The sequence below is a fragment of the Cyrtonyx montezumae genome, unplaced genomic scaffold (genome assembly GCF_038088225.1).
Source record: "Cyrtonyx montezumae isolate F1298 unplaced genomic scaffold, pur_monq_1.0 scaffold_2, whole genome shotgun sequence".
Lineage (NCBI taxonomy): Eukaryota > Metazoa > Chordata > Aves > Galliformes > Odontophoridae > Cyrtonyx > Cyrtonyx montezumae.
In genome coordinates this window covers 1695915-1720259 of record NW_027071936.1, presented here as the reverse complement: position 1 = coordinate 1720259, position 24345 = coordinate 1695915, and the positions used below count along the sequence as shown (strand labels likewise).

General features: G+C 40.9%; 1 protein-coding gene across 4 annotated transcripts in view; it reads left to right on the top strand.

Annotated features, from left to right (window-relative positions):
* The first annotated feature begins 4079 nt into the window (after positions 1-4079).
* Positions 4080-24345, top strand: part of KLHL2 (kelch like family member 2) — a 45390-nt gene continuing 25124 nt past the window's right edge. The window contains exons 1-4 of one of the 4 annotated variants that reach the window (XM_065736215.1): positions 4080-4224; positions 6177-6302; positions 10014-10120; positions 14743-14864. In XM_065736215.1, the coding sequence (XP_065592287.1) occupies positions 6265-6302; positions 10014-10120; positions 14743-14864 (267 nt within the window). In that variant the 5' untranslated portion in view covers positions 4080-4224; positions 6177-6264. Of the gene's footprint in view, positions 4245-6176; positions 6303-10013; positions 10121-14742; positions 14865-24345 lie in introns of those variants that run through there. The other 3 variants (XM_065736212.1, XM_065736213.1, XM_065736214.1) reach the window with 3 other exon arrangements.

Here is a 24345-nt window from a genome sequence, read left to right as displayed (position 1 = left end):
AAGGTAAAGATAACAGAAGAGACAATTGTATGGGTGTGAATTGGTTTTAGCAGCCCTGGCTGACAGTCGTGGTGCAGTAAGTGAAGCGTATTTTCTATATAGAAAATCTATAATATTATAGATGCTTCACAGGTACTTGTTTATTTTTAGCTCCTGTGAGTCACTTAAAATCCTATGCAGATTAAAAAAACAACAACATAACCAACCAACCAAACAAAAAACAGTTTACTGTTGAATACATGTGAAAAAGGAACCTTTCTCTCCACGTATAGCTCCTGATTTTCATATAGTGCAAGCTGTACGTTTCCTGCAGGCTTTCTGTGGGACTGTTTATATGTGGTGTAAAGCGTGCGATCAAACCCCGCCAATTGCTACGAAGCTTTGGCTTTGTAAGCATGATACCCATGAAAACTTCAGTGGCCTTTCAATGCAAGCTATTTGAAGAGAAGGGCATAGCACCGGTTTTAATAAAAACCCTTCCAGTCCTTCCCCGATTAATTCACACATTTGAAAGCTGAAGGCTTACTGCAGCCAGAGGATAACTCCATTTTATCAGTACAGACCACATAGCAAAACGTCCTGTACGGTTATAAAGGAGTCCCGATGAAAATAGGAAGATAAAAGTTATTAGCTCTATGGAAAGACCATTTGGACTGCTTAATGCACGTGAGAAAAAGGGCAAAATGCAACACTGAATGAAAGAGCTGTGAAGGAAAGGATGAGTACTCTTGCTTTCTTTATTCTACCAAATTTTCATCTGCCTTTGAGAGCAAATAAACAGAGGTTTGATAAGGGATACAACTCTGCAGGGCAAGGAGTTTACTCAACATAAAGTAATTCTGGACTACGAACGTTGTCACTTTCTTCAGATGTTTCAAAATCACATCTTTTCTTATACTGTACTAACGCTATCACAGTTGGACAAGCATATACCTGAAGTATGTATGGAAAGGGAAAGGCAGAGCTACTTCTGGAAATATTTGGGTTTAGATAGTGTCCCTCGAGTAGGCTCCTCATGTACTGGTCCTTCAGGCTTATTTATGTGTGTGTGAAATGATAAGATTTCAAATTAATTCTTTCAGCATATTCTGTTGTGGAGTCTCCTTCTCTGAAGACGTTCAAGACCCGCCTGGACACCTACCTGTGCAACCTGGTCTGGGGAGCTGCTTTGGCAGGGGGGTTGGACTCGATGATCTCTAGAGGTCCCTTCCAACCCCTACAAGTCTGTGATTCTATGCTACTTCAAAGCTGAAATTGCTTAACTCTTCTTTTGATGTAGGCCAACCATAGGAAGCACAGGCTACTGAAAGTGAGAGGGCACAGAACTGGTTCCCCTGGGCAGCAGTCACCAGTGCAAGAACTGGTTACACAACACACTCAGACTTTGAATTTGAATTCTGTGTGCAGCTATGGTTTGGACTTTGCAGGCCCATTCCAGTTCGGGGTACTCTATGCCTTCATGCTTCAGTGAAATTAATGCTTCCTTTGTACAGTTGTACATTCAGTAAGCACTAGATGGCAGTATGATAATTGATTGAACCGTAATTTCATTTCTTCCATTAGCTGTATGTGTTTTCTTCTCGAAAAAGCTGTGTGATAGTTGATTGCTTAGGACTACTTTACAACATTGCTGTTCAAATGGAGAATAATTGTCACAGAGCAGAAGTATTCTGGCTTTGATGGACTTGCATCAGCTAAGTAAAATACTATACAGCTAATATCTATGTAGAAAACTATTTTGCTTCATTCTACAGCAAAATAACGTTTTGACATGATAAACAAGTATCAACAAACATAATAATATATATATATACATATATATTTTTTTAAAGCAAAATGATCAGGAAAAAAGAATCTCTGCAATGGTTTCTAAAACAGGAAGGCTACCCTAAGGGTCATGCTTATCCACATGATTATCCACATGATATGTCATTTGCTAAGAACTGGATGTTGAAAAGCCTTCTGTGTGTGTGTGTGCGCTATACACAAAAACCGTACAGAACTCATTTCAGTATAGCATAACTGTGTTCGTGGGTGGATTTCCACATCAGCTTTGCCTGAATTAAGTTGAGGCTGGTGCTGGGTGCTTCTGTTTGGAAATCCCTGCTGCGATTTCCTGCTGCTGCCTTTGCACCGTATCTACATGATCACACGGCTACAAGTTGAAAGTAATATCTTTTGATGAGCTTTCTGGTGTTTGAGTGAAATGAATGCACTGAGCACAGAGCCATGACTGCTTCATCCAATGCAGAAGATGCAACTCAAGCCTACAGGCATGAGACCGAGAGCCTGGGCCACCTCTGTCATGGATATCTCAGATACGCTATGTGAAATCCAAACTTCTGCAGCACTGGGCCTCAGATTTGCTCATACTGATGCTCACTTTGGGCCTGGCTACTTTGCAGTACCAATATGAATCAAAGCCATGTCCTACCCTTGCTTCCTCATAATGCTTTCTTGCACTAGGACATTCTCTGCTCCATGACACTAAAACAAATGTGTTATTTACCAAGTTCAGCACTGATCACCAGTACCTAACTCATCCATTGCTCAGAAGTCAGAAGCTTCTTACCATTGACTCTCTTTTCCAAAGCCAAGATTGGAGTATTTAAAGCCTGTTTACTAGACAAATGCTATATCAAGTCTCTTTTAGCGAATGACATCATGTCCAAACCCTGAAAACCGAGTTCCTAACTACTCATTTTTATCATAATTACCATAAGCACCAGGAAATCCACAGGATAAATACTTAGCAGTCACTTAAGTATGTATCATACTTGATGCAATTACTTGAGAAGAGGAATAATGCTTCAAAGGACTTAAATATTTTTATTTCCATTTGGTCATAACTAACTTTGGTAACAGTACAATTCATTTTTGATAGCAGCTGCTTTGCAAACTCTTATTTCCCATTCCCAACCTGCTTTGGATGTTCTGCACCAAAAAGTTACTTGAGCTAGCATCAGACATCTGGCTCAAAAGCCAAAATAACACTGGAACAAAATGATAGAAGTTGGAGTTTGGGAAGGCTTAATGTTCACTTAGAAATGAATATTATTTTGTCACTCTGTCACAATAATAAGTGGCAGAAGCCGCAGCTGTCTGTGTGCCTGCAGGACCTATATGGAAGTAGTGTGCAAAAGCAACCAGACAAGTTTACAATGACTTCACGATCAACACCCTGGATCCCTCAGTGCCCTGGGGTGTATTACCAGTTAGATTCTCATAGGTCTCAGAGATTGCTAAGAGTTAGGGGGCTTGCCTTATGAAGAATCATAGGATCACAAGACTGTAGGGCTTGCAAGGGACCTCTAGAGATCATCGAGTCCAACCCCCCTGCCAAAGCAGGTTCCCTGCACCGGGTAAGAAATACCTGCAGAAGTTTACCCTGAGATTCAGAAACCTGAATGTGTGATGGGATGGTGACCAGCACCTCCCACGGGCAGAAGTGATGGGCTCAGACATGGGCGGCTGTGGGGAGCAGGCACACAGGGATGCTGCTCACGCATGCAGACCTACAGCTACTCCCTTTGAAGCTGACTGCTGTTTTTTTTCTAATTTTTAACGAGCAGCTCATCTTTTCCAACACAATTCAGCAGCAGATCTGTTGAGACAAATTCAACACGTGCAAAACCCAGGCTTCATAAACAGCACTGAGAGCAGTGACGCTCTCCTTTAGAAATGCCTCCCTGTGGAGCTCGCGTTTAATTTTCTTTTTTAAGCTCTCCCAAACCGAACATCAACAGAGAGGCCTCGAGAAGGAAACTAAAATTCCATTTCCCAAGAAAACCGACGTCTGCAGAGAGTGACAAAGCCTCTCCATTAAAAACGCGTTCAGTTTTAACGCTGGATTAGCTGTAATCAGAAACTAGGCTCATTAGATGATGGAGCTAAGAACCGCAAGGTTGCCGGCGTCGGAAGGGGCTTCAGGAGAGCGTACAGATCGAGAAATACAAGCCAACAGCATTCGCGCCTCCGGCCGCAAGGCGGGTAGAGTTCTACTGGCTCTACTGCGGCTGCGCGCTGCGGCCCGGCCCTCCGGCGGGCGGGGCCCCGGAAACGGGCAGCGGCGGCGGGCCGGAGGTCGGCGGGGCTCCGGCGGGCACAGCCGGCACCCGGCAGCGGCTGGCATGGTGCTGGCGGCAGCGCGCGGCGCCCGCGTTACCCGGAGGAAGGCAGAGCGGAGCCGCCATGGAGATGCTGCTGCCGCCCGTGTGAGCGGGGGTGGGGAGCGTGGGGATGCGGTGAGCGCTGCGGGATGCGGGCGGGCGGGCCCGGCGCTGCGTGCCTGTGGGGCTTTTAGCGGTGTGTTTTTGCGCCGTCCCCATCGCTCTGTGCTTGGGATGGAGGTGACGCGGGCCTGGTGATGTCGGCCCGGCGGGGATCCCGTTAGTCGGCCGTGCTTTGAGCTGGGGTCGCCGGTTTGGGACGTTGCTTGTATCCTCGTCGGAGGAGTGATGGTGTAAAGGAGCGGAGCAGAGCTCTGCTGCCTGGTGCGGCTCCGTGCTCATTTGCTCCGAAGGTTTTGTAGCTTGTTTTTGAATGCTGAGAAGCAGAGCTTGCTGCTACTTGGCGTTATGGGGTGCAGAGCTGCAAGTTAAAATCTTCCCTTTATTGCCTGTGACGCTTGCTCCTAAACTCCTTTAAATGCGCCCCAGTGAAAGCCTTTAGGTAGAGTAGAAGAGCATCCAGATGTGGAATCACGGTGTAGGAGAGACCTGCGTGGACCTGTTGGAGCACATCCACAGAAGTGATCCCACGGATGTAACATCTTCCCTAAGAGGACAGGCTGACAGAACTGGGCCTTTTCACCCCAGAGAAGAGAAAGCTGCGAGGTGACCTGAGAGCGGCCTGTCAGCATCCAAAGGGGAGGAGGGCTGCAAGAAGAAAGGGAGTAGACTCTTTATCAAAGTAATAGGATGAGGGGAAAGGCTTTCAAACTAAAAGAGTAGACCTTTTAAGTAGGATATAAGGCCTTTTTTTGCAATAATGATAGAGAAGCACTGGAACAGATTGCCCAAAGGTGTGGTGGATGGAGACGTTGTGGAGCAGGCTGGACAGAGCTCTGATCAAATGTACATGTCCCTGTTCATTGCAAGGGAGTTGGAATAGATGACCTTTAAGGGTCTCTTCCAAATCAAATGATTCTGTGGTAAGAGTGGTTGGAATTCTGGAGGCCGATGCATGTGCTCAGACAATTCTTGCTCAAAGCAGGTAAGTCAGATTTTCACCTGGAAATCCAACCTCTGATGCACCAGGGTTGGTGGCCCCAGCACTACTGTAATGCCAAATATCTTTTGCTTATTTTGTGATTGGAATAAAGTTATGATAGTATAGGTGGACTCATTGTTGATGCTAAGTATTTATTAAGCAGGTTAATAAGGTAATTTGCATTGTGATCGTAAGCACCAAACTGATTAACTTGGATTGAAAAATGCCATGGCCATTTGCACTATTCTTTGTAATCATTTTCCTACAGAACTTAGTATCTAGAACTTAGGTATCTCCTACATTAAGAGTTAATTGTAGGCAGAGCTAGTGATTTTTCACCCTGTTATGTTTTTCCTCTTGCAATATTGGGGCTGTTTTTGGAAGTAAGAAGAACTAGGACTCTGATCACCTTTGCATTTTGGTACACTGAATTGGGTAAGCAGAGCCATTCTGCTAGGGAAAACCTGAAGAATTTTAGTGGTCGTGATGTGGCATTCCTGTCAGAGGAGATGACCTGGAAGCTGTGTGAAGCAGCAAGCAAAATTCCAGTGGCCATATAGAGCTCAGCTTTGTTTTTGCAGGTGGTGAAGGCTTTGAGAAACCAAACAGAGGGAACATTCTGCCATCAGCCTGTATTGGTGGTAGACTAGAAGTTACTGAACTTCTATCTTTATTTCAGAATGTATTAGGGGTATTCTAGGATGTTTGTGTTCTTCACAGCAGAGCTTATTGTTAGCCCTGATTGCCTCTTACATCCTTCCCTTTCCACCATATACTGTTTGTAAAAGGGGAACAGAAGTAGTCTGAAGTAAAGAATAAAGTGAAGTGCAAGTCCCATTCATACTCTCCTAAGGATGAAGGTGGCAAAAACAGAGCGATAGTATGAGGGAGAAGGGATATTAACTTTTTAACTTTCTAAATGCTTTTTTTTTTTCTTTTAATATTCTGACTATATTTTTTTCCAGATGCACCAAACTTTGCCATCAGAAGCCTTTGGATCTGAAAGATGATAACACTGAAATTCACTGTCCTGTTACAGTGAATCCGTGGCACATGAAGAAAGCTTTCAAAGTTATGAATGAGTTAAGAAGGTATTAATTCACTGTCTACGCCTGCCTGCAGTCTGTAAAATGGATTTAGTCTCATTTGTGTTGGTGAAGTTCTAAGAGTGGAACAGACTTGGTGAAATGTAGCTGATGAGAAAGGCTATATATACAATGAAGTGACAGTGGAATAATAGTCAAGTGATGGTAGCTGTGATGGGTGTGGTGTGTTTCTACTCTTCCTAAGTTAATTGGAACTAGGTTTGTGAGGCTTGAAAAATGTGTACAGGATGTATTTAATGAAACAGCACAGATGTGTCTTTTATGCTGATCCTGCGTAGATTAAAAGTGACTTATTAATTGAGGCTGAAGCTCTTTCTATATCTGCTGTTGATTTTTTTGTAGAGGTCTGTAAGCTGGAAAAATAACTTTTGTAAGCTGGAGACATAGGTCGCAGCCTAACGAAGGTAAAACCAACTGATAGTAGGCTTCCTTTTCCTAGGTATCTTCTGCACACCCACTGGGAGCAAGTTATGAACTCCCAAATCAAATATTGAAAGATGCTTAGATAATCTTTTGTAAGGCCTTGTGTGATAGTGCCATTGGTTGCAGCAGAACTGGAGGGATGGTGCTAACGCTGCTCTTAGCACCCAGATTGATTTATTTTCTGCATACGAGAAGGTGAGATGGTGTTGAGAAGTGTGACAGCTGGTAATTAGATCTCACAACTGAGCTCTGGTAATTAGGACTCACAACTCTCACTGGCAGTAATTCAGCTTTATAGCTAACAACAACAATAGAGAAATTAAAGAGAACGTTTCTCTGGCAGGGGATACTGGAGTGTGTAAAAATCCTGTAGCCCCTTGCTATTTCCCATATGAGATTAAAAGCTGGAGGAGCTTTACCTTGTAACAACAACAGCAACTGATAGTGTATTAAGGTAGACAATAGGATAAGAGTTTAGATGAAGACCAGCTTCCCAAAGTGAATCTTGGAATACAGCAGTTGCAGCAGTAAGAAACCTTTCCTGAGTTTTGTAGCAAGTGAAGTGTAAGTGGTCTTCCAGCAGAATGCATTGCTGAAGACCACGGATTATTTTCAGAATAGACTTTGGTTTCCATGGTTACTCAAATTGGGATTGCTGTAGAAGCAATTTGAACAATTTTCTTAGATATATAAATAGTTGAATTTTGAACAGGAGCGTTACCTTGCAAACCCTGACTTTGTTTCTTATCGTGTAAGGTGATTGTTGCAGCAAGGTTTACTGTTTAAGCCATGTACACCTTGTAGAATGCTGAGAAGATTGTGTTTCTTTCTGCATTTATTGCAGTTTGAAATAATAAGCTGATATATTTTAGGTATGTTTCATGCTCCGTTACTCTAAATTAAGATCTAGTATTAATCAAGTAAAAACTTCTGATTTTGTTGACCACAGTGGCTGTTTGTTCAGTCACTCTGTGGGAGGAAATTGTTATAGTGTTGATTCAGAAAGCAAGCTTTTCTGAAGTGCCTTCCTGACAGGAGTGTGTTGAGTTGCGGTGGGAGCCACAGGATGTTAGTTGGTAAGCTTGTTTCTTTGATAGTTAGTGTAGTTTTTCTGCTTAAAGTAGCAAAAGTAGCAGTTACCTGATACAGCTCCAGGCAGCTGATGTATTGGGGCTATCTTAAATCACTATATCAATGTAATGCTCAGTCAGGGCCTGAAGCAGTGATGGAGCAGCTGGTGGGAAGGCAGGGAGGGCTAACCCAGGGGAGCTCAGGTGCATGCAATGTATCTGATCAACCAGAAGGGCTGGAGCCAGGATCCACCCATTCCCAGCCCTCATTTCAGGGTTAATAGTGCAGGTGAGGGCATCTTGCTGGAGATCCCTGCCCACCTGTGGCCTTCTAAAGGTAAGCAGCTCTTTTCCTTCATTTCTGCATCTGCTGCTTCTGGGCTTGTACTTATTTGCCATCCCATTATTACCATGGTGCTTTGCATTGTGTTGTAGTGTTACACATGATGAAGAGATTTAGATAGTTGCTGTAGATATTGAGCTGAAAGGGGAATGTGACCACAAAAGTTAGTTGTGGCTGCTGAGGTTTTTGACCACAACCTGAAGAAAGCAAGCCTTGTGGAGGCCACCCATCAAAGAGATTGCATGGTTGCAGAGGCTGAGCAGTTACAGTGGTTGCAGGCTACCAAAGAAACATGGAATGGCTTTGTTGGAAAGGGACCTTTAAAGATAATCTAGTTCTCAATCTCTGTGTGGGCAGGGCTGCCACCCTGTGGATCAGACTGCCCAGGGCCCCATTCAACCTCGGCTTTAATACCTCTAGGGATGGGACACCAATGGCTTCTTTGGAAAGCTGTGCCAGTGCTCACCACCCTCTGAGTAATTAATTTCCTCCTAATATCTAATCTAAATCTCCCCAGTTTTAGTTTAAAGCCATTACCGTCCTTGTTCCCCTTGTCCTATTGCTGTACTCCCTAGCAATGAGTCACTCTCCAGCTTTCTTTTAGTCTTCCTTCAGCAAAGGCCACAGTGAGGTTTCCCCAGAGCCTTCTCTGCCCCAGGCTGAACAGACTCAAATTCCTCAGCCTGTCTTTGTTGGTGAGGTGTTCTGACCCTCTGATCATCTTTGTGACCCTATTCTGGGGACTGTTGAAAGGTCTACCTTTTAATTGCCATTTATGTTCTGGAAGGGTGAATAAATATTCTCAGTATGTTTGATACGTAAATAAGGTCAATCTAGATGCCACACAGCTCTAGTTCTTTCCTTGAGGAATTTGTGCTGGTAAGGCATTAGTGTTTCCTTCATCCCTTGTTATTTGTTACCCTGACTCTGCATTATGTCATTTCTATGCTGCTTCTACAGAGTGAGTGCTGAAATAGGAAGGGAAGAAAAGGTGCTTGTGACTTTGGTTACATAGATGCTGGGAGAATGTAGGCTTCAGCTGTTGTTTGTTTTTCTTTCTTTTGAGGAAAATTAAATCATGAGAAGTATGCTTTGTGCGGGATATACCACCTCCAGTTAAAGCCAATAGCTGTGAGCTGTGTTGGAAATATTTGTGCCACAAATGGCTCTGAAGAGATACTGTATTAGTGTGATAGGAGAGGGATGAAATTGCAAAGGTTGAGAATGCAGATGGATGCAATGAAGTTAAAAAAAAAAATCCAGCAAGAGATCAATTAAACGCAGTAAATTGTAAAGTAGCTTGATTAGAATAACAATTGCTACTGTTTATACAATAAATACTTGGAAAGCAGATAATAAGGAGATAATTAGGTGATTTTGACCAGTTAAATAGTCTGAGTTTCCAGTGAAATGTGACATAGGCATCACCACTGAGTTTTTTGGATTCTGTGCTATCTGTGAAATCTTATTTCTTACCTCGTTTTTTTTTAGTGCTCATGTATATCCGAGTCTTTATTTATTTTCACTGCAGCTATTTGAAGAAGCCTAGCCTACAATGAGAAGGTTTTAAAATTGGGCTGATGTAAATTTCAGTTATTCAGCGCAGGAAGCTTATCTGTGGAGGAAATCACAATTCAGTTGGTTATTTATTTTTTTTGGAGAGCTGTGTATTCCCAAGCACCACCTGTACCCCTTCTGAGTAACAGCCCTGCCATTTTTTAACATGTTTAAAGACAGTGCTTTATCAGCATCGTATGCCTGCCTCTTTTGAGGGCCTGGAAGGAGAAGTTGTGTGTTATTTCTTGCTGTTCTGTTGTGGTTCACATATGTGAAATGACTTTCTCTGCTCTCTCTAAACAGCCAAAACCTGCTGTGTGATGTGACAATAGTAGCTGAAGACATGGAAATAGCAGCACACAGAGTTGTGCTGGCTGCCTGCAGCCCCTACTTCCATGCCATGTTTACAGGTACCAAATGTTTCCTTACTTGCTATGTTCTGATGCAGTCCAGCTGTGTAATTTGGCAAACTGTGTAACCTCTGCTTCTTAGGATCTCATTTAAATGTTCAGGTAAGACGACAGCAACTTATAAAAATGAATTTTCTTGCAATCTGAGGACATACTGTCAATTTAATATGTTAACATTGCAAATACTTGTGTAAAGCATTCATTATTTAAGCTAATTTGTGCACTAAGTAAGCTGGGAGTAGAGTTGTTGCACCTCTGGAAGCTGCAATAATCTGACCTGGACAAAGGAAGGTTGAAGTAACTTTCATGTGAGTTCTGAAGTAAATTATGTCCTTTAACAACTACAGCTGCATTCTTGAGTCCCTGTACATTCTAGGCTGTTAACAGATATGAAAGCTTTCTGGGGCTTTGTAGCTGCAGTGCATGTTTCAGTACTCAGGATAATTCTTTGTGACAGATGTGCTCTGCATCATTGCCATGACTTTTCTGAGCAGGCTCGATTCTGCCTCTGCTTGCTCCATCCTGGCCAAGTTGTTTCTGCAACAGCAGTGCCAGAAGGCTTGCAAGGCTTAGTCAGATATATAGTACCCTACAGCTGAACTGCTGTACTGCAGGGTTTCATGTCACGATTGTTATAGATGATGTTGAAATGTGGAATTTGGTGTTCAAGTGAGAATGCTATTAAATGCATGTTAAAAGGCATTTCTGATGTTATATACATTTACTTTTAAATCCTGTGTGGGTTTGATTCTTAATGTTGGCTGCTCAAAATTGAGGGAATTCTCTGTAGTGTTTTACTTCAGACTTCAGGCTCAAATGTAGGGGAAAAAATATATATATATGGTTCTTGGTGTGCTAGTATGCAAGTAAGATGAAGCTTTATCAACTCATTGCGTGCAACTGGAAGAATGATATAATTTGACATACTGGTATGTCCTGGGAAGCAAGCACTTCAATGAAAACTAAGAAATCTATAGTTGAGGATAGTCTTGATTTTATGCATGCATACTGTGATGTAACTAAAGGTTATAGAGGAGTCACTAGCAGAAACAAATGCTTTAAAGAGTTTCCATTTACATAATAATTCTTGAGTAACTCAAATTTGAATACAGACGTTCCAGGTGACTGATAAGTGTTTTTATGTGCTTGTTTAGAAGTGAAAATTTAAACAACTGTTTCTATAGTTCACAACCTAAACAATGGGGAAATTAGTTCTGTGTTAAATTTTTATTGACTCTCATGTTGAAAATGCTCTTTTCTGAGGGTACAGTTGTTACCCTTTCTGTGGCATACAAAAGCCTTGTTAAGACACTTCTGCTTGCAACAGATTGCCCTTTCTGTAGTGAAGTTTCTTCTCTTTTATGAGTACAAATGCAATATCTCTCAAAAAAAATCACTGAAACCATGATTCTTCCCTTCCTTTGTTCCCTCCTGAGACGTTTTCCTTGTTTTATGCTTTACCAAATTTATGAACCAAATTGATGGGGATTTAAATAGAATTCAAGTGTAGCTTTGAAATGTATCAGTGGGTTTTATATTACTATTATCTGCTGTTTTCAGCCAAGACCAAGTGTGTTGTTGGTGCGTTATAACTGTTCTCCACAGAAATAATCCTGAGTTCATGATAGATATCTCTGTGAATCCTGGAGCTGGTACTTCTCAGGGGGAGCTGTATCCTAATTCAGTAATTTGCAGGTTCAAGTAAATTGGATAGCTTAAACAACTACAGAGTTACCTACTCTTTACAGGCTAGATGCTTCTCTCTAGGCACATGTTTGCAGGTTGCTTCATCTTTTTCTGAGTCCTTAGGTGACCACAGAAATGCAGGACAATGTACAGCATTAACCACAGTCAAAACTTTGGAGTACTTTTTTCCCCTTCCTTCCAGTTTCCACTTATGATGGCAGGAGCAGCCTTACTAAACACCCAAAGAGTTGCTGTCTTTTTAAGTTGTACAATATAGTAAGTTAGTAACAATGGTCTTGTAAGTAAGGCCAGAGGGGAAAAGATTACCTGTCCCAGTCTGTGTTACAAGGAATTTTTTTACTGGTAAATTCTTCTGAAATACTGGTGTAATCCTGAATTAAATAGGCTGAAATGATTAGAGGGAAAGACTGAAACATCAGTGAAGAGAGCTTCAGTGGGCCTAGAGCCTGACTTGAAATGAGGGTGACCTGCATTTCTTTCTCTGTTATGCCACAGCAGTTATCTGTAGGCAATTACTTGATTTCTTCTATTCTCCATTTGTAAAATTGTACTTAAAAAAAAAAAAAAGCAGAACAAGCAAACAGACTTTCCTCATGTTACTGAATCATAGATTTTTAGATAGCCTTTTGGCAGCTACAGCTCTGTTGTTGCTCTGCTGCTCCTAGGAGGATGGACCAGCCCAACTTTTTCCTTTCCATGCCATTGACAACACGGTAAAGATGTTGTGGTGCAACTGCCTGTGACATGAGTTCTTCAGAAGGCTGCTTTTTAAACTAAGAATGCCAAGAAAGTGGATCAATGGGTGTCTGCATATGATCTCTTAAACCAAGTATGGATCCTGAGAGAACCGATCCAGCATTGTAGTAACACTGTGTGTCCTTCTAGCATGAAACAAGTAAGCTTCTTTCCCCCCCAGCTCTGATGTTGGACAAGATGCCTATCTGTGGCTTTAGAAGCCTTGACACAAAATCTGAAAACAAGACTAATATGCTTGCAGAATATCAAACTCTGCTCGCCTACATACAATTTTCCCAAAGGACCACCTCCACAGCAGCTTGCATAATGAATGACTTGCTGCTTACATGCTCTGAAGATCAATAGGTTTAATCTGTGTCAAAGTAGTAGCTTAAGCTTCAAATACAGGACTCTGCAAAGAACACACTGCAGTGATCTTTCATAGGTGTAGGGAGATGTTTCAGAAGAGCAGCAGAAAAGGAAGTTTTACAGGAGCTGAATTTTGCTCTTGTGGTTCATCACCAGTGCTTTCCAGGACTCTCAACATTAAGTGCTGCCATTATGCAGAAATACACTTCTGTAAGTGGTCTTACATGCTTCCTGTTAATTAAAGAGTTGATCTTTAGAATGCATTCCTTAGCATTCAGCTTAAAGGCATGAATAACAGTAATAAATTTCTCAGTGATGTGCTGTTTGTTGTTGTTTGTTGAAGACCACAAGGTAACAAGCAACACAAATGTATGCACTTCTGTAAGAAGATATCAACAGTGTCAGGCATCTTATGGTTCAGTTCCTTGTCCTGTCTACTTTTATTGCTGATTAAGTTTCCTACCTCTCAAAACCCTTTTCTCTGGATGCTTGGGGTTAGAAATAAGAAATATCCAGTACAGAAGAATGGCAGATGTATGTATCCAGAGATTATGATATATTTTTCCATGGTGAAAGTTTTATGTCTGTCAGCATAACCAATGTAGTTCACATTTCTGTGTGCAGAGGGTTACAGGTCTCAGATGTGTGTTGGTAACAACAGAGAAGGTTGTAGTCTTTTTTTTTTAATATCTTTAGGCAATTATTTCAGGTACAAAAATAATGTTGCATTTTGGGAGCGTGATCTAACGGTAGATGGCCATGTTCATTGCAGGGGAGGTGAATTAGATGACCTTTAAGGATCAGATTAGAAAGTGGAAGTTATTTTGCAGGACTTACTGTGGAGATTGGTTGTAGCATATGGCCAATGTGTCAGCCTCCACAAAACGAGATCCAACAAACTTTTCTGTGCTTACCATTTTATCCTAGATTGAGTTTCAACTGTTAGAGCTGAAGCAGAGGTGGAGTTGTGAAGGGAATAATAAGCAGGCAAGTGAAGAAATATGTATGCTAATTCTTCTGTGGGGATAGGTATGTGGGGATGTATGAGAACTGCTGAATCATGGCCTGAACCACTGATGGATCACCTGAGGTGAGCACTGAGTCAGCTGCAGGAGCACAGGTGAAGGCAATGCACCTGTGTGACCAGAAGGGGTGGAGTCTGGCTCCGCCTCTCCCTGACCCTATTTAAGGGCTGACCACCACTGGGGAAGGGTCTTTTCTTGGAGATCCTTCTTTTGTGGAGTTTTCCCTGTGAGCCTTGATCCTCAGAGATGGGTGAGCGTTTCTCTTTATATCGATGGTTTCTTTTCCATTTTGATCATTTTTCTACGTTACCCCATCTATAAAACATCTCAGCTGACAATACCATTTAGTGTTATGTTGTTAGCTTTATGCCTTATGGCACACCTTACACAGGGGATATGTGGGGAGAGACTGCATTTCATTTGTTCCTTAGATTAAGAAGTTAATAAATCAAAAGTATACCTGGATTAGTTTGCCAGAAATGCTTTTTTTGTATGCATTTGAGTAGTTTTACTTAAAAATAATAATATTTTACTGGTGTTGTAAACTAGTGAAAATAGATGATCTTCAGTAAAAGTATTAACCCACGTAGCTTTCACGTGGTGGTAACAGCAAAATCTTCCTTCTGTTTAGAGGGAGGAAAGAAATTGAGTCCTTATTGAAATGGCTTTATTACAACTGAGCATGCACAAAAAAATGTTGCTGTTTTCAGGAGAATTTACTGTCAAACTGTTGAATTTATCCTGTTCCTCTACGTAATTTACTTGATTTCAAAACGTATTTTTTAGGTGAGATGAGCGAAAGCCGAGCAAAGAAAATTCGAATCAAGGAAGTCGATGGCTGGACCCTAAGGATACTTATTGATTATATTTACACTGCTGAAATTCAAGTTACAGAAGAAAATGTGCAGGTAAGAGCTAGAATAACTTCTGTAACAAAAGGGACCTAACCCACAGAATCACTTAATTTGTCAGTGTGGTTCAACTCTGGCAAGGCAAGTCTCATCTGCAAGCTGGAAGTTTTTCAGGCCCTGTGCTTACTAAGCAAACAATCATAGTGTTTAAATTCTGGGTCACATTGAAAGACTGTTAAAGTAAATGAAGTCCGTTGATTTTAATGTGCTTTGGAACCAAACCTTATGTAACACAGTGAAAGATGATCTACTCAACCTAAAAATTAATGCTGTCATCCACTTCTGTACCGCCCCCTCTCTGATACTTCAGTGTAATTTACATAAACAGAAGTAGGTTTGCTCATAAATGTATACCATGTCTTCCAGTTATGTTCTGTTTGTCAAATTTGTTCTCTATCCTTCAGAATAAATTATTTTCTCCTGCTCAGTCCTTGTATCTACTTGGTGACCAGTCATGCATGACTTTTTAGCGTGTTCTGCTTTGTGAATCAACTATTATCTAGCATGAAGGTTTTTACCCATCCTACACAAGCAGAGCTGATCAGTTTTACTAATGAGCTGTGCCAAAAGCTAAAACTTCAGTTAGAGTGAATAGAAGTTCTGTTTTTCTAAACTTATGTTTTCTAACCGCAAATCCTGAGGACAGGGCAAACTTAACTTCCACCTTCTTTGAGATTCAGCTTAGGTTTTTGGGAAGTTAAAAAGCAGTTGAGAATATAACAGCTGTTAGGCTTCCTTTTCCCTTCCTACTTCAATGCTCTTGTTCCAACTTTTGTTCAGTGCTGGGTTGCTTGCAGTTGCTTTGTTGCTCTTACATGACAAAAATCATGTTGCTGTATTTGGCGTTGTCAGACTGGGTTTAAGAGGCAGCCCTACTGGATTTGGACTGTAGGTATGTTACTTAGCAGGATGCATTTTAACTTGATGTTGCCAATACTAGTTCTTATCTGTTCATGGGAAGGAAAGGGTGCTGTTCTATTTTTTTTCCTTGTATGAGATCAATTAAAAGGTTCTTGTACTCTCCAGGTTTAAACTTCCTGAATCAGGCACAGCTTTTGTTTTCATAGCTCCAGATGACCTGACTGCTTGAAGATGAGTGTCATCATGTTGTGCTTGGTAAAACGAATAATGTGGTGTGCTGAGGGGTATTACAAGTTTGTGGGTAGTTAAACACTGGGAAAGGCAGTCAAGCTTTTAGGCATTTATTGTAATCTGATTGTGCTTTAATGTTGATGATGATTATACTATGATTGGTAATGAATGTAAAGGATATTCTTCCTTTGTCATCTTCATCTTTATTAGTGCTGGTTTCTACTGCTGGTTTGCATTACAGGAGAGCCAAACACTACGGATAAAACCTAACACACTGAGGCAGGACTCTCTTTTAAGAGGAAGAAGTGTGACAGTCTGAGAACTTAGAATTGTACCTAGCGCAGGCTCTCAGGCTTTGCCTAAAGCTGTTCTCTTGATCAACATGTTATATGGTCTAGCTCTCAATTTTCTATCTGTAACAGAAATAACTAAGGCTGAAAAGTATTGAGAAATACTGTAATTGTTCAGAGTTCATTGTTTCTGAATACAGATCCATGAAAATCTAAGATGCCTCTCTAACTTTATTTTATATTCAAGCTAATGCTGTTTAACTGGAGCTTCTGCTTGGAGTTAGCAGCTTGGCATTCTTGTTCTGATATCCTTCATGGAATCTGAAGCACGTTATTCTTTCTTTTCACATCGTGCACAGTAAGAATTGGTATTGAATTCACTTCTAATATGTGATGCTCAAAAAAGGCAAGAACGCTTCTCGTTTAACTAATGCAGGATAGCTACCAGTCCTTTTCAACAGGCAAACAACTGAGCATCTTCCATTAGTATCTTACTTGACATAGGCATGAACAGGAGACTTCTCTCTTAAAGCACCTTCAGAAGTTATAAGTAAGAAGCATTCTTGGTTGTTTCCCCACTGCTGTGTAATTACTTGTTTGTTTCTGGTCAGGGGAGACCTGGAAAAGTCCAACATAGTCAGTGACTGAGGGGAAAAGCACATCCATTCAGTGAAGTGACCAACTGGAGGAGGCCCTCAGTGCTGATTGTTATCACCACATTTGTTAAGCTTAAAAGAGAGCAGTTGTTCTTCTCTGCAGTTTTCATGTCTGTGTCAGTAGGTTTTCCCCTGCCCCTCCCAATGTTAGACAGCTGGTGTATGAAAGAGAAGCATGTGTGTTCTTGATATTTTTTCCCCAGTGTTTGTTCTTCATTTTAAGTTATTTTATTGTGCTTTCCTAATGGCACTCGCTTTGCATAAAGCAATAATGTCATCCCTGTCACTTTTACCCATTATGTGATGATTTTTCTGTTTACTCAACTCTATTTTCCTTCTTTACTTGTTTTCCTCCAGAAATTAGCTGTCAGACAATGTTATATCACATCTTCATATTTTAAGAAGGGATCATACAAGTTAATGTTTTCAGAAGGCAAATCAATTTTCTTGCACAGTTTTTTTTTCTTTCCAATTCCAGTTAACTACATGCAGTACATGATGTGGGAGACTCAGTCACTATAAGAAGCTCATGCAGGAATAACTCTCCCACACTGTGCATATGCATTTCAGCATGTATTTAGTCAGCCTTACACCTAGGGCCTCTACTGAGTACAAATATATCAGAGCAGGAACACAAGAAATTCCTGCCTTTGTTCATGGTCTGTGGCTTCAGTATAGGCTTTAGAGGTCTGTTTAACATGGGGTGTGTAGAATGTGGTTATGCTAAATGCATTGTAAGGCTCTGAATGTTAATTGAGTCCCTTTCTGATTCTGTGCTACAGTTGCCTGTTCCCATAGTTGTGATGCTAAAACAGCTTTCTGAACTATATTATAAACCAGATCACTGAACTGGGCTAAAAAAAGAATTAGATGCTTCCCTCTGTTTTTCTGAGGTGTTATTTTTAACTTGTTTTCTTGCTGCCTGAGGAAGACCTTTACACTCAGCTTGACTTTGGACCTGCCAATAAACCTATTGCCTTAACTTTCAGTATGATTTCCACTAATGGACAGATGCAGTGGTCTGTTGGATTTTAATTCGGAATGCATCTCAGGATTGCACAATCACAGAATGTTTTGAGTTGAAGGTGATCTTAAAGCCCATGGGTTTCTATTTTCCCCCCTCCCAATGTGATGCTCACTGAATTGGGCTGCCCAGGATCTCATGCAGTCTGGCTTTGAACCCATCCAGGGATGGGGCATCCACAGCTTCTCTGGGCCACGTAATCGTAACGAGATTACTACCTCAACACATTACTGCACATCAGTTGAACTATAACAACTGTCTCTACGTTTAGCTTGAAGAAAACATGAAATAACTTGGTGTAAGCCAGTCTGTAAGACTCACATTACTTTCGGTGAGCACTTAATGATCAAATGACTATAGCTTGAATTACAGAGCAGTGCTGTCTTTGTGTGAGCCAGAACGCTTTAGGGAGTACTTCGATGCTTAACCAAGCTTTATCCTCAAGTGAGGATATTTTATTTGTATGAATTGGCAATTAAACTACAAGTCTTTATGTATCTTATCAGCAGTATGATGTGTGAAGAGCATAAAACACGTGCTGCATGTTTCTTGAAACTACATTTGTTTGAAATACCAAACTCTGACTGTTTTTTTTTGAGAATTTTGAAAGCCTCCTGTAAAATTATACTTCTTGAACATTATCCAGTAAGGGAAACAGAGATACTCTGTAAAAAGATGTCCATTATCTTTCAAAGGGTTGCATTTGGTTTTCTTTATGAATGCATTTTTTTTTTTGAGTCTAGATGGAGTGCACTTTTTTTTGAACTGAAGACTGCACATCTTATGAACTCACGATTGGGCATTGCAAGGGAGAGAGTTCATTTAAGTACTTGAACAGAGGTGTGAGTTCTGTGCTTTTCATAATGGGGGAAAGGGAAACAGCTGAAGCAAAAGCACTATGTTGGGAAGAGGTCCCTTCCAACCCAAGTTGGTCTGCACTCCAGACTACACCTGCACTTCCCATTGAGTTCCTTGCTATGTTGTTTATCAGTCAAATACAAGTTCTGAATTATTAGTTACATCTTTTAGGCTAGGGCTGGTTTTCCCTACAGTACTTCATGCAGCTCTCCATGAGTGTCTCCACAGTGCCAGGACAGCCCCTCCTTAAAGCCTTTTTGTCTTGATTTTGCTTTCAGAGTCTTTCCAGAAGTACACGACCCCTTGCTTGACTTGTGTCAAGAGCAGAACATGGCCAAGCCTGTGGCCTTTTATTCTCACTGTTTAGCTGCAGCTGTTGGGAAAGGAAATCCTGGGCTATGTAAGCATCTTCGTTCTGAGCCAGCAGGGCTTTTCTTAGGAGGCTTCTTGCTGAACTTGGTTGTCAAGGGAAATGAAGTTGTAGGTTAGGTCAGAAAATCCTATTCCTATTGAACATGCTCTTTTTTCTTTTCATTCCAAAGCAAGCTTTATGCAGTGAAAGTGTTTACTGAGAGCTGTTTCATAAAAAAAAAAAATTAAAACAACTTGCCAGTAGCTCTCAGTTAAGTAACCTGCTGCAACCTCTGGTTTTCTGGGCAAACTGTTAGCCCAAATGTTCATTAAAACTGTACAACTATTTCTCAAGCTGTTCATGTAGCTTTATTTTTCTGAACTGATATTGGATGTTCTGTAAGCTTAACATTTTGAACAGATTTGGTTGATGACAATTGATGCTGTTTCTCCAAATGTTTTCCTTTCCATACAAGGCTGAACAACATGAAATGTTAAGCTGTCATACTGTGTGACTTCACAGCACCACTCAAACAGAAATGGCCTCTGTGCTGTGTTCAGTTGTCTCAGATGGGCACAAATGAAATCTTGTTTCCATGTTTAGACCTGTTAAAGATGCGATAACCATCCTGTGTGCTGCAGCTACTGTGATAGCTGCTCCTAAAGCAAGTATGTGCCTGGGAATGAAGGGCTAGGAGTTAAACTATGTGCCTAAGCTCTTAGAGTTCTTCGGTGCATTCCTGTAGGTAGCAGATCATTTGTCATACATGACTTTTAGGAGTGAGGTACAGGTACTTCATATCTCATCAGACTGAAGCAGTTCATGCTTTGACAGACTAAACTGAACTGTTAATTCCATTACCCTTTATTAGCTGTTGTGTAATTAACACTCTGTATTTACTTGAATTCAGGAATGTCAACAGATGTTTCTCCTCTGTCATAATTGCACCAAAGCATCTCAAGACTGTGGCATGTCCTAGTCACCCAGCTTTCCTGCTTGCTCTATTCATGAAGTTACCAGGTCTTGCCCTTGGTAGGACTGTTTGGGATCAAAGGAAAGGGAAAGCTGAAGGTCCAGGAGTTGGACTTGGTGGTCCATATGGGTTTCTTCCATCTCAGGATATTCTATGACTCTGTGACATCTTAAGATGCTAAGAACAAACAGTAAGGATATCTGGACTGATTCATTCAACTCTTCAATTGCTGTTATGTCTTTATTGTTTCTTGAGCAATCTCTTACCTGGTCATTTCTATAGAATTTTGAAACCCTGCCTCCCTACAAAGCTGTATAAGAATAGTGAGGTGCAAACTATTGAACCTGGATGTGAGAGATGGTTGTAAAGCTTAATTCTGAAGAAGCTACAAAGCTTGTCATGATGTTCAGCTCCCTCCTGTTCCATAGCCTCCACCAGTGGGTGTTTGCTGGACGTGGTTTAATCTTGAAACCTAGAAACCGTATTTTTATGCTGTTCCTCCTCATGTTTCAGCTTCATTTTTTACTCTGTTGTCATGGAGACCTAGAGCTTTGTGTCCTTAAATGATTTTTTTTTTCCCCTGGTTTTGGGCAATTGCACTAATTCTTGAACGTGTTTTTCCTTTAAAACATTTTATATATCAGAGCTATTGAGTTTCAGAAACCAGCAGTAGCTGGTGATTGTATTTCCTTGACACAGGGGTTATTAAAGCTTTAGGAGAAGATGAAATTCTTTCTAGGATCATCTTATGGAGCTGTGAAGTTAAACAAGCTTTTGGTCTTTCTCTACCATGGCTGCAGTGGCATAGCTACTGAGTTCTAAAAGTTCTTGAAACCTACGAAATGGTAACCAAGGTCTTTCACATAAAAATGATTTATTGAATTACTGGCTTCACGAATAAAACTGAATTACAAAAATCAGTTAATCCCAAGGAAGGCTGAAACAGCTGTCTATATGGTAATCCCCACTTTTATTCCTTTATGCCTATGAAGTTCTAATAATGTTAGGGGATGGCTGGCGCTGCAGAGGGGTGTTCAAATCCAAGCACATAAGTTTCATTACAAAACCCATTAATATTGGTCATTAAAGATAACATTTATAATTTAATCCTGGACTAAACTGTCTTGCAGTATGCCTCTTTAATTGTCTTGATCGTGTGTTGGAAGTGCACCACTAGAGTACTGCAGTGTTTTGCTGTTGTTTTATATGCTGTGCCTCAAGCAGCCATCTGCTTACCTTTTATGACCTCCCCCTCCCTTTTCTTTCTTTTTCTTTAATCTGTGACAACAGCTTTGAGGATTTTAATAATGTGAGGGCAGAACTAGTGCATGGCTTAGCTGGGGGACAGACAGTGGCATACTTCTTGAATTTGTATGCATTATAAGACACGCCAGGCAACAGTAAATTATCTAATTTCTCCAGTGAGAAAATCCTACAGTGCGTTCTCCATTTGCTTGAATGTGATGGCATGTCAGAGAGGTGCATGCTGGAGTGAAGGGAAAAGAGAAAGGTGACCCTTCTATATGTGTATTTTATTACCAGTACAAACTGTTAAATTGTGCTTTGAATGAGTAAGCTTTGCAGTGAAGAACTGTGGTCTTCTGCTGACTTAAATGCTGAGCAAAGAGCTTTTTAGGGAGCATTAATTTTGTTCTTTTATTACTCAATACACATTTAAAAAGTATGCATTTTTGAGCTGCTTTCCCTGTAGTATGTTTTATAGGATGAGCAGTTATGTATGTGCGGAACAGAAACGGCCTGATCTCTCATGCATGATGTTCCTTTATGTGTAATGCAAAATAAGTGTGGTTTATATGTTGTTGCTCTCTTTCCTAACACTACAGAACTAGAATGTTTGGTTTGGCAGAAGGTGTACTCCCTGCTGATGTGGCTACTAAATATGCCGAAGACATTTCATTTCCTTACTTGAATTACTTTTTTCTTACTAGAAGTGCACTATGTACTCAACACGAATAAAGTGTTGGGGCCAGCGTCACAGATTTTCCTTATCTGAAATTCTTTGTTAATTCAGAAGGTGCTTTGAGGGCTGGGTGCAAAACACTTGGTTCTTCTGATTCGGAACAGAACCTTCTGGGTGAAGAGTATGATGAGGCTTGTAGCTTGACTTCGCCATAATGGTCTAAGGAAGATTCAAGGAATGAATCAGAGACTTGTGGGGGAGGTGATGGGGTGAGCTTGAAGTGGGTTGAGGTAGGAATGTATTACAGAGAGATACTAATCTGTACTCCTGTTTTTGGTAAACGTGATTCTGCTTGCTGTAGGAGGTGAATGGGAAGTCACTGCAGAATTTGAACAGGCACGTTTAATTTAAATGATAAAAAGAATAAAACACTTTTACTCAGTGCTGCAGCTCTAAATATAACAGCTGTTCGTTTCCTGCATATTGTTTCTTTAATGAGTGATTTAGAGAATGTGTGGGTTGCCAGAGCTGTGCATGAGCAAGGTGCCAAGAACTAATTAAGGCAGAAAGTGCCTTTTATACTGAAGTACTTTGCAAGGTGCATGCTCCTACAGATCAAGGACAGTATGAGAGAGGGGGGTCAAAAGGTGAGTTACTGGAGCAAATGATTAAGATCATTAGATCATTAAGGCATCAAGGATTTTAAAGACATAAAAGTAATTCTAGCGTATCTGTAAGGAGAAGAAATGTTTAAAATGGGGTGGCTGAGATTGTATAAAAATGTTCTATTTCCTTGCTGGCTATTTACTGCAGCTTCAGTTCTGATCCTGATAAATCAGTACAATGCTACTTGCGACCTGAAGTGTTGAAGCGACTACAAGGTTGGTTTATTTTGTTTTGTAATGTGAATGAGTTGTAAACTATGCATTTATTACAACTGAGTCATGCTCCTCTCCTAAAACCCTCCTCTGGTTCTTTGAGCAGTCCAGAAATAACTGTATCAAAGGCTTTTGAAAGTCAAGTTAGTTGTAGTCCCTATTAAATCTACTCATGTGATGAGCAATAAATAGATCAAAAATCCCTAGGGAGAGTGGGAAGAAATAGAAATAAATAGAATCATGGAATGGTTTGGGTTGGAAGAGACCTTTTAAAATCACATGGTTCCAGTCCCCTGCTTTGGGCAGGGACACCTCCATCTAGACCGGGTTGCTCACAGCTCATCGTGCCTGGCCTTGAATGGGAAAGGGTATCCACTGCCTTGCTGGGTCACCTGATCCAGTGTCTCCCCGCTCTCACAGAAAAGATTTCTTCCTGATATTTAGTTTAAATCTGCTCTCTTCCAGTTAAAAACTGTTTCCTCTCATTCTGTTCCTACCTGCCCTTATAAGTCCCTCCCTGTCTTTCCTGTAGGTCCTCTTCTTGTACTGCTAGGCTGCTATAATGTAGCAGGTGGTCAATCCATGAAGTCCATCTTTCTCCAGTTTGATAGCTAAGATGTTGTGCAGGACAGTGTCAGTTTTCACCGTAACAAAATGGTTGTAATAATGTAAAGAAGGATAGATTTTTTTTTTTACTTATTTAGGAAAGTAGAAAAAGACGTAGATGATAAACTGGTTTCTGTATTTTTCAAGAACAGACAAAAGTAAGAACTGTCATTGCTTCTTAGGTAACTGATGTGTTGGGCTACCATGATGGCAGGCTGGATTAAATGCTGCAATGTGGAAGCTTGATAAACGTAGAAAAAACTTGAAATACTTGTATGGATTGCTGCATTCTACTGTAACAGCTTTTCCCAGAGCATAATAATATATAGAAGTCACTTCAGGAGAAACTTCTGCTCATTGTGTACAAAGGACTACAAAAAGCCATGTGGTGGCTCGTGTATGTCATTGTGTAAATCATTTTTCCCAGCTGCAAAACAGTGCTGGATAGACTGAAACCCAACAGGAAGAGCACGTTCTGGGAATGGCTTAGAGCTGTCAACAGCATGGAAATGTTGTCATTCAAGAGAGGCAGATAATGCAGGGATTTTTTTAGGTTGGCTGCAAGATAACTAGAGGATAACTCGATGTTTTTTCTCTAATGCTGTATTTATTCCAAAGATTCCACTTTCCTTTCTAAAAGGTGGAAGAGTTACTTATGAGGACTGCTCCAAAAGTGAAGCCCAGTTCCTTATGTTGGCCTACCACATCAGAAGCATGCAAGCTGTTGTTCACTGCTGGTGAAAATGCTTAGCTAATGGTGGTGACTACGTTGAAAATTAATGTTTTGCTGCTGAGAATGTGCTCCATCAGGTAGTGTTACTGTAGTTT